This window comes from Sebastes fasciatus, chromosome 14, assembly GCF_043250625.1.
Source record: "Sebastes fasciatus isolate fSebFas1 chromosome 14, fSebFas1.pri, whole genome shotgun sequence".
NCBI classification, from domain to species: Eukaryota; Metazoa; Chordata; class Actinopteri; order Perciformes; family Sebastidae; genus Sebastes; species Sebastes fasciatus.
In genome coordinates, this window is record NC_133808.1 from 2,998,082 (window position 1) to 3,009,067 (window position 10,986).

The window sequence follows — 10,986 nt, forward strand, 5'->3', positions numbered from 1 at the left end:
CATAAAACAATATGCTCAAATCATAACATGGCAAACTGCAGCCCAACAGGCAACAACAGCTGTCAGTGTGTCAGTGTGCTGACTTGACTATGACTTGCCCCAAACTGCATGTGATTATCATAAAGTGGGCATGTCTGTAAAGGGGAGACTCGTGGGTACCCATAGAACCCATTTACACTCACATATCTGGAGGTCAGAGGTCAAGGGACCCCTTTGAAAATGGCCATGACAGTTTTACTTTGCCAAAATTTAGTTTAAGTTTGGAGCGTTATTAACGTCTTTCGCGACAAGCCAGTATGACATGGTTGGTACCAACGGACTCTTTAGATTTTCTAGTTTCATATGATGCCTGTATCTCCACTCTAGCTTTAAAAGCCCACTAGACCCTCTGAAACATTTATAATGTTAATGCGTTAAAGAAATTAGTAGCGTTGAAACGATACACGTTAACGTGTTATCATCACTAACTTTGATAGCCCTATTATTTTTTACATATTGAGCATTTGTAGATGTTATGATTATTAATACTCCACAGGCAAAACCTGTAGAGCCATGATCATCAAATCTCTCAGTTATGAAGTGGCCCAGTGTGCACAGCGTCTGTTCTAATTCCATTTTTGCCCCGTCCTGGTCTTTTTGTAGGTAAATACTGGCGCTCGCTGCAGCGCTCCGCCTCCACACTCGGTTGCTCGCTGAGCGAAGCCCTTCAGCGTGACGCTGAGGAAGCTGAGACCGTCTCCGCTATGGCCTCCCTGTCTGTCGCCAACAAGCACATTGGAAAGAGGTACATGGTTGTTGTGAATGTGTAGTAATTCTCAATGACTGGTGAACCTCAGTGCTCAGTGAAGGACTAGTTCAACATTTTGTGAAATAAGCTTATTCGCTTTCTTGCTTTGAGTTACGTGAGAGATCAGTACCGCTCTCCTGGAGCCTCCCCTGGTTGCCTGGCAACATCACGGTGCAACAAGACTCCAGAAAGTGACTCGGCCCGGCCGAGAAATAGTCGGGCACATAACCCCCTGTAAAACCACACAGGCTGGTCTCATACACCGTTCGTTAGCTAGACCTACGCAAAGTAATGCACTGTACTTTGCGTACATCCCACAAAATCAATTAGTGTGTAATTCACGTAATCATGAACCAGGAAATATAAAGAGCGGCGGACGCCGTGTAGTGAAGAGGTCGGGGTAGATGGCTGGGTCAAAAAATGCCAGACTTTCGCCCAGGAGACCGGCGTTAATGCCCTGTGTGAAACCAGAAGTCAATGTTGATTTATTTGTCATGTAACTTACGTACTTACGCCACTTCCGGAGTTATTTTTACCCAAACCACGATCTTTGTCTAAACCCAACTAAGTTGTTTTATTGCCTGAACCTAAGGAAGTAGTTTCCCGTGAAGACGGAAGTTTATTTTGAAAATACTATATGCATGTAACAAACGGAAATTGACACGTGTTGCTGGACATTCATAGGACAACGAACGAAAAAGGAGGAACAACTTTTCGTAAGATATCGTACGAATCGTTATATGAGAATACGTCGAACCACAACATGTAGTTTTTACACTTTGGTTTTTGCACGGATTAATCAAATGAAATGTAATGACGAGGCGCAGTTTAATTTTATTACCTTTGGAAAGAGCCAGGCGTTTCCAGTCTTTGTGCTAAGCTAAGCTAAACAGCTGCTGGTGGTAGCTGCATATTTAATGTACAGCCACTAGGGTGGTGTTAATCTTCTCCTCTAAAGGCCTTTGCACACCGGGGGCGTGATGAATAAACAACACGAAAATGCGAAACTAAAAGCTAATAAGCATTTTTTCCAAACTGTCTATCTGTTACAATAATATACAACATTGAATCATTACATATATTACAGAAAGAAATGTTCTACCTTCTGTTGGCACTATGGTTACTGTACTTGTTGTATGCAGTTCTTTATTATAGCATGTACACAGTCATGGTATTGTAAGTGAATGATATTACTGTAATGTTTATGGTATTATCTATTCCCCAGGGCTGAAGAGGAACCGATGGAAGAGGAAGCTACTATGTAAAGAAACGGAGCCTTTGACCACTCGTCATCTTTGACCGTGTCCTCATCCAGTCAGCGTCAATTTTAAATGCCACTCCCGTGTCTCACCCCCTGCCACACCGAGGTGGCATCTTATTATGGGAGAGAACGAGCGGAGCTGACAAAAGCGGCGCTGACAAAAGGAAACGGAACACTGAAGATGAGCGATGCATTCACTGATCAGCGGTGCACAGACTGATCAGCATACGTGTGTTGCATTGTCTCTTCGAGACCCTGGATAAAGGAGGGTTGACTCAACCATCCCACGATGACGACCTTGAGTGCCAGTGCTTTTTTAAAACACTAGACAAGATGTACTTTTTGAATGCCAGTCGGAACCATACGTGGACGATCCGTCGTCGTCGTCGTCTACTTTTCTTATTGTTCTGTTCTTTCTGTGCTTTATTGCCATCTTCACACTTTCATCAAAAAAACACCAGAGCTAACGTGATTGTGACTCTGCACTACGGATGAATCATTCCTGCTCTTTTAAGATATCCGGATGAATGGAACAAAGTGGTCGAATTTCTTGCGAGGTGGTTGAAGGTTGCAGATGAGAAAGGTCAGCGGGTGTTCTGATTCCAAAATGACTGACAGTGAAAGATGAAGTGCGTTCGTGCCTTTTTTTTTTTTCAAACCTGGTGGATTTTCTGTTGAACTCTACTGAAAGAGCATTGCCTTAAAAAAAAACAGGTTTGGGAACAAGGCCTCTTCTCCCCCGACCCCTTAAACATTTCTATCCTGGCCATACATCCGATGCCTGCATGTTGTTGGCACATAGACTGGAGGACCTCGGCATGTTTACCTATAATTCCCCTGCAAGCAGCCTGCTGTCTCTCCCTGTACCTCTGTCTTTCTTTTTTCGCCCTCATTTAAATAATCGTATTTTGGAAGGTGTATAGTTCCCAGTCACAAGTTGGAGGTGGTTCAGTTACAGGTGGGGTTAGTATTACTCAGTGGAACCATGATACAGTCCCATAGCCAGAGGAGTCATCTTGGAAGGTCCTGAGGACCAGCTGCACCTTAAGGCCCAGACACACCGACCCGTCATCAGAGAACTAGCATCGACCACCTTTTAGTCGCCTCACGTCTCCTTTGTCTTGGCCAAAAAGTTGCACTCGAACACACCGCAAAGACTACAGCCGACGGCCAACTACCACACACATTCAGAGCTTGCGTGAGATGAAATAACTCTCCCTACCAGCAGGTGGCATTAGTCTGTATTCGTCATTCAAAAAGGGCAACCGGAAGACCGTGGACGGCGGATATACAAGCTGTTGTTATGATACGTGCCGAACGTTTTCACACCACTCTAACTCACCACTTAGCTTCATTCCAGACGGCCGTGTCACATTGAAAATATCCATGTACTGGAATTATCAGATGAGATGAAGATGAAAAGTGAGAAGAGCCTTCTGTGTTTTTCCTCTTGACTTTACTCGTCGGCTCGCTTTCCTCACTTCCGTTTCACTGATTTGTTTTAAGGCCGGCCCACACTAAAAGATTTTTCAAGTGTTAACAGATTTTGAAAATGTGAGAGACGCCACACATGACGACATGTGATGTTGAATTTAACACTTTTGTTCCTATAGTCTGTGGTGAGCAAAGATTTGGCCAAAACAGACACCACACACTAACAGATTCATTCATCAACAACAAGAGTCCCGACTAAAAAAAAAAACGTAAACCTCGCAAAATATCTCACGATCAAACGTGACTTTTTTGTAAACAAACATGGCCGATGTCGGGCAGGAAGAAATAGCGATGTTAGTTATTGCACTACTTTGTACTGAAAATATTTATATAGTACATTTATAAATTTTTAAAAATTATATTTACGATTTCAAATCGTTGCAGCCATCTGGAAAGATCATCTTTAGAACCATCGGGAGGGGGACGGGAATCGGGCCCAAAATCGGCTCGATTCTTGTGTAGTGTGTGCCCCACATAAGCTGAACAGCCAATCAGAGCGGTTTCTCTCACCGACGGGCCCCGCCGCCGATTCAACACGCTGAATCGGCCGAAAAAACTTCGACACGAGCAGGCTAGAGCCGGCGGTGCGGGACGCACCATAAGAACTAGGCTGACAGACGTTCACCGACGGCCCCAAACTGTCCAATGGCCGACCGTCAGGACCTTTAGATACACGTTGTGACGTTCATGACAATGTTGCATCGATCAACAGTGGTTAGTGAAAACTTAACTCATTGCTCACAATGAGTTTTCTTACATTGCAGTGGATTGTTAATCAGTCTAATTATTAAAGGTTTAGGGGCATTGGGGTCCCCATGGCAACTGGCCCAATCAGATAGCTATCAGCTGTTCTCAAAAGAAGTACCATGCAATGTACTAAGCAACTGAATCCTATTCATACTGTAGTTAGACAATAAGAAGCCAAAGCATGATGGACGTTGGAATCAGTCTCAACTTTTTCATATTAATGAGGGATAGAGAGGAATTACTGTAATCTCATATGGGCCAATTTGTCGAGCCAGCCCTCTCTTTAAGACAACTGTGTCTCTGCAGTAACAATGACCAAACCACCTGGGATTTTCCAGAGGGGTGTTCCAGGGCTGCACGGGCTCTCACAGCTGGTTTAACATCTTTAGTTCCTTGTTAAAGCACATCTGCTCCCCAAATGTCAGGTGCTGTGAGGCAGGTGTGTGTGTGCACATCTGCTCATATTCAATGACGCACAAGCTGCTCTTTATAAAATATTCAACACATATATTTTATAGTTGTTTTCCCAGCCAGTGGGATAAGCCCACGCATAATGAATATGTATACATGTATACATCCATGTCATGATGGGACGGGCTCATAACAGTCCTGTGACAGCCACAGAGACCGGATTTCTTTCCTTTTTTTTCTGTCAGAGCATTTGATTTATTGATTGCTGTCGGGATGTAAAAAGAATTTCAACAAAGTTAAAGCTAAAATACATTACCCACCCTAGCTTTAACTTGAACAAAGCTGGCTATCGGAGCCAAACCCTGCTAGCCAGACTATACAACACACCAGCCACCAGCCTCGGCAGGTAAAACACCATAATTACAAGGTCTTTTTTTCCTGATAAAATAGTCCCAATGTGCAGAAGTGGACTTCCTGTCTGTAACCATCCCTCCAACTTGTGTTTGCCCCTGGGCAACTACCTTCCCTCACCTCCGTTTCATCTACGAGCTCAACATGTTTAATGTATATTTTCAGTGAACGGGGAACCGAGTGCTGTGGTGTTTACTGTTGTTTACTGTACATAGGACATGGATCTCCGGAGTATTCCTGCCACACACACACTTTGCCAATGACTACTCTGCTTTTGTTGATTCTTTTTCCTCTCATCCGTGTCTTTTTTTTTCCTGGCTTTGTTGCCCTTTCAGTGGACTCCAGTGACTTCTTTTTGTACTCTTTTTTTTTAATGTTGTTTTGTTCACTTCCCCCTCTCTGTCTCTCTGTTACATTGTAAAGCTGACATCATCTTCACAACAGGTGAGGGTTCAGATCCTGTTTTTAGTGGACATTACATGACTGTGTTTTCTGGGTTCAGGGTTTTTGTGGGAGGGTCGGGATGCAAATGTTTCTACTTTGTATAATGATGGACAATTGTGTATTTACTGTCTGTTCATAGTAGATTTATATATGAAAAGAAATGAGTATATCATATATATATATATATATATATATATCTATACATAATGAAATACTATGATCTTGTTTTTGAAGTTGAAAAATGACTTTTCATGGGCCTTACGTACAGTCGGCCCTTTTCAGGGTGTTACTGAAGGCACCGTTTACTGTCCTTGGTTACCGTCGGTTACGAGTTGAGTAGCATTTTACAGGTTTTCTTTTTGTCTTTCAACACTGATGACTAGTTTTTGGCTTTATCCATCCCATTGGTACCATGACACTGTGTGCCATCGCCCTCCGCTCAGCCTCACATATTCATATTGTTGTAGGAAAACACACATTTTAAGCTGCCACATATAGACGGGTTTCTTGTACACAGACATTACTGGGTGCGTGCGCATTCAGGGAGGCAATGCCGCTTTGACAGCCGTTGTAATCGACATTGATTTTGCATTGTTTGTAAATTCTTGTTCATGCTAGACCCCCTGCAAAGTCCGACCACCAGACACCGTTATCATATGACGTATTAGTATGAGATTGATGAATATTAAACATTTTCAATCCATCTTTTCTGCGGTTGGTGCAGTTTACTGCACAACAACTCCTCGTCATCTCTGTTTTGGAGCTTGGCTCTGCTAGACCCGACGTGCTTTCTGCCCCCCTAGCTTCGCGCACATCTCTGTGATGACGTTGCACAGAAACCCGTCTATAAAGTTTCAGTATTTTAAGAAAGGTGAGACTAAAATTTAAAATCTGGATAAGTGTCCAAAGCAGTGATCCGTTTCCTCCTCGTTCTTAAAGGTGTACAAGTTCATCCTCTAACAACAAGACAAATGGGATGGATGGATGGATTAGAATGTGAACATGGCCGTGCTACTCCCCTACGTTAAATCACTCTGATGGGCCTTACAAATGATTTCACATGATCATCACTGATTTCCTCATTTGGCCAAATGTCCTTTGTTGTAATTGAACATTCCTTTAACTTCATCTAGTTCACACGTGTTCATCAGTTAAGTGATGCCTCTGGGTTTCAGGGCGGCCTGTCGTTTAGCTAAACTGATCCCAAGTGGTTGATCCCTGCAGCAGCCCACCACGACCAATGTTGTTGTTTTTTTAACAAAAAATACTGTATGTTGAACATATATAAGAACAAAACTCTATGATCATGATGCCATATGCTGATTGGAATTTTCTAAAATCTCAATCATGCTCTTTGCAAGTAAGTACATTTGTTCTTATTTTGACTGAATGTATCTGACCTCTACTGGCAGAGTGATGCTGCACCTCTTACATCCCTACGTCACCTCCACGCCATTCTTTTACCACGGGCTTCTGCAGATGGCCAGAGAGATCAGAGTTAACACTATTTCACACTTGTGTCATTTGTGGGTACCACTTTGTAAATTAACAAAGAACCACGGAAAATGGAGGTGAATCGGCAGTAAATTTGGTTGCCATTAAGTATGTTTTACACTGAGTCCTGGTTTTACCCAAGAGATAAATAAGGTCTGAGCATTTTCAGAAGTGCATTATTGTGCATCATATTTTTTGTTTTGTTTAGTATGGTTTAAACTAAGGCTGTCTATCGATTTAAACTAGTTAATTGTGATTAATCGCAATCTTTTTATCTGTTCAAAATGTACCTTAAAGGGAGATTTGTCAAGTATTTAATACTCTTATCAACATGGGAGTGGGCAAATATGCTGTTTTATGCAAATGTATGTATATATTTATTGCTGGATATCAATTAACAACACAAAACAATGACAAATATTGTCCAGAAACCCTCACAGGTACTGCATTTAGCATAAAAAATATGCTCAAATCATAACATGGCAAACATGGCTTTTTTTCCTCCCAACATTTAGAGTAAGTTTGTAACGTTATTTTGCCTTCTTTGTGACAAACTAGTATGACATGTTGGTACCAATGGATTCTTTAGGTTTTCTAGTTTCATATGATACCAGTATCTTCACTCTAACTTTAAAACTGAGCCCGCTACAACCTAAAAATCGCAAGTTGCGCTAATGCATTAAAGAAATTAGTGCCGTTAAAACAAATTTGCCTTAAGGTGTTATTATGTTGTTAACTTTGACAGCCCTAGTTTAAACCCATAGCCATGTGAAAGGTACGTGGTTTTTCTGTTCCCTTTATATCTGTCACCAACATCACTTTTTCCTGTGTTTTTGGGAAGATTTGTTTCCAGGACTTTATTCACATTATTGTTCATGCACATAGACATATTTGTGGTTAGAATGTGAAAATGCACATAGTCAGGCTGTCCTGAGTATCACCTTAACTTGGATACGCTGACATGTAAACACACTTGCTGAGATGCTTTTCGGTAACCCAGCCCCAGAACATTCCCAGAACCTTTGCGCAGCAGTGCCAGTCACGGGGTTTCTACTGCTGAATGCTTTTGGTTTCTCAAAAGGAGCCAAAACTAGCACTGTCTGGCCTCTCTGGCCGTCTGTCTTCACTGTTAGTCTTAACACAATGTCCAGTAACAAAAAAAAAAAGCAGCAACATTCCATTTTGTTATAATTTCCATTTATTAGGAGGGGCCATATCTTTTTTTTGTTTTAACCCTCATAGTTCGGTCCAGCCAGGTCCGAGAAACCGTCTGTTTATTTAGGTGGCCTGGTCCGACTCCACTCCATTCCTCTTTTCTCTCTCTGCATGATCCGTGTGTCCGCATGCACTGCCTACCTACCTGTCTGTCTGTCTGTCTGTCCCATACCACATATCAGCATAAGGGATCGAGCACTGAAGGATGTTAGTACTTTCACTGTATCCAAACTGTCTTATCTCTTCTACTGCTTTTTGTTCGTGCTGGGGAAGGAGTTGGGGTGCTTTCCATGTTGTGCTTCTACCTGTAGGATGTGGAATCATCAAACCTGGAAGACCTTTGTTGAATATTTTACAAAAAAAGAAAAAAGAAAAAAAAAAAGTATCTAGCACTTGTAACACAGACAATAGATTTTATTGTATTTATGTAGAAAACTTGTTTTAGGGGGGACGCTTTGTAAACTGCGACAACAGAATGGACAAACTTTTTTTTTTATAGACCAGGCGAGATGTGACTTTGGTGGACTTCTGGGAAAGACATTTTTGTTCTTTGTCACATCTGGACTTATCAAAGGGCTCCATCCAGCTGCCTGGTCATTGTTACGGTTGTCCATTCCACTTAATAAGCCAGTTATTGCTATGACCACTGTGGTTCAAAAACAAACAGTTCTAGGTTTACATATGTATAAAATGCATATTCTTTTTTTTTTTTATCAGTTATGTTTTTGACTTGTTCCACCATTGTTACAGAAATAGTGCATTTTTCTCGGGAACCTTTGCTCTAACATGTTGTCTTTGACATCTACAATATAAAGTATTGTTTTGGAAAAACTGCAATGTCTGTTTTTTATGTTAATAGTGTCGGCTGCTGGTTTTGATTGCAACGAAAAGGCTCATCGTTAAACCTGCAGTAGGCGGAATGTTTGTAATTCAAGTGTTCTGAGAGAAAACTAGACTTCTGCACCTCCTCATGGCTCTGTTTTCAGGCTTTAGAAAAATCTAGACCGTGACGGGAGACTTTGACCAATCACAGGTCATTTCAGAGAGAGAGCATTCCTATTGGCTGTTCATTCAACACAGGCAGCTGTCAATCACTCGCGAACTCTGATCACACGGTCAAACTAGGCAGCGCTGATCAAATATGAATCAATAGTCATTACTGTAATGACTATTTCTCTCCTCAAATGTTTTCAGAAACATCTCATAGTTTACTGTTCAGCTGTAAAATGAGAAAGTACAGCACCGCCCACCAGCCGGAGCAAACTTACACTTACCTACAAGATGTTTCTGAAAACATTTAAGGAGAGAAATAGTCATTACAGTAACAGAATATTGATTCATATTTGATCAGTGCTGCCTTGTTTGACCGTTTGATCAGAGTTTGTGAGTGATTGACAGCTTCTCAGAGACGGCAAGACTCCAGTTTGAATCTGATTGGTTGTTTTCCTCCAGTCTGTGAAATCCTGCAGATGCTATTAGGAGCACCGGAGGACACAGAGACACATGATTGTTTTCAGATTACCTGTCTCATGCGCTACTGTCATGAAGTAGTGACCGTTTTATAAAAAGAACGTTTAATCATATTTGCTCCACTGCTGCTTTAAGTGTCAGGCAAACTTGTGTCTGACTGTCACACATGAACGCAGATGTCGATGAAAAATTGATGGAGCAGAACCAAAGATATTGTCTTTTTTTTTTTATTCCCGAAATTCTTCTTTCTTGTCAAAACATGGGGCATACATTACCCATAATGCTCCTCCACCACTGACAGGTTGGTTGGAGATTCTGCTGTGATGTTAGTATGTAGCCTGGAGCAGAGATGAGGAGCGGGCTACAGAGGTCTGGGAGGCTCACTTCTTTTAAACTCAACACCCCAGATTTATTGATATATTTTTTTCATTTTCAAACTTGTAATCTTCAGACCCAATGACAAGATATCACTTGATTCATCTTCGTGCAGCTCCTTCTGGAGTTGCAAAAGGCTTTATACATTTATTTTTTCACATGCAGTATAGGCTTCTCCCCAAGACCAGCACACTTACTGATGTGTAAAATTGGTGGAGTTCTCCTTTAAATCCAGAGGGAGGCAGCATTGCAGGAATGGCAACAAGGGCCCCACAGTAGCCTTGGCTGGGATTAGCCACCCATTTGGAAAAGGTCAAAGGTCTGAGCTAGTGTCCAAATAAACAGCAGTGAATCCCTGTTGGTGGTGGAACTAACGCTAAGACAACAGTCCAAAAGCAAACAAAACCAATCCCGCCTTACCTCCCCTCAAATAAACACACATTCCACTGCTTTCCTGTCAAACTCTGAATTTAGAGAGGAGCAGTGTAAATACTACCACCGCCTCAGGCTTTGTAGGCTCGTCACGATCACTGTAAATCATGCCGGCTTGAGACGCCATGCGGTGTCAGAGGCAAACGAAAAAGAGCACATCTCTGGTTCCTTGAGAGAATAAAGGTTAAACAGAGACACACGACGGGACAATATTTACCGTCATACAGATGCTAAAAAAGAGCTCCGGTGGCTCCCAGAAGTAAAAGAGGATGACGTTAAAGCTGGGAATGTGACCTCTTTATGGTTCCTCGGTGGCTCGGGATGTTCTAACGACCGCTGCTCGTGACACGCAGACTGCCCGTCTCACCTTTAGCTCACCGTAGGCGTCGACACGTTCGTCATCCCCGCCGTGTATCGACACACAACCCCTGCGGCCTCTCAGTAA

General features: G+C 42.2%; 1 protein-coding gene across 9 annotated transcripts in view; it reads left to right on the forward strand.

The window, feature by feature from the left end:
- Positions 1–9,096, forward strand: part of hdac4 (histone deacetylase 4) — a 223,446-nt gene extending 214,350 nt beyond the window's left edge. For all 9 annotated transcript variants that reach the window (XM_074658171.1, XM_074658172.1, XM_074658168.1 and 6 more), the window contains 2 exons: positions 643–784; positions 2,013–9,096. In XM_074658171.1, the coding sequence (XP_074514272.1) occupies positions 643–784; positions 2,013–2,052 (182 nt within the window). In that variant the 3' untranslated portion in view covers positions 2,053–9,096. The remainder of the gene's footprint in view (positions 1–642; positions 785–2,012) is intronic.
- The last annotated feature ends 1,890 nt before the right edge of the window (positions 9,097–10,986 follow it).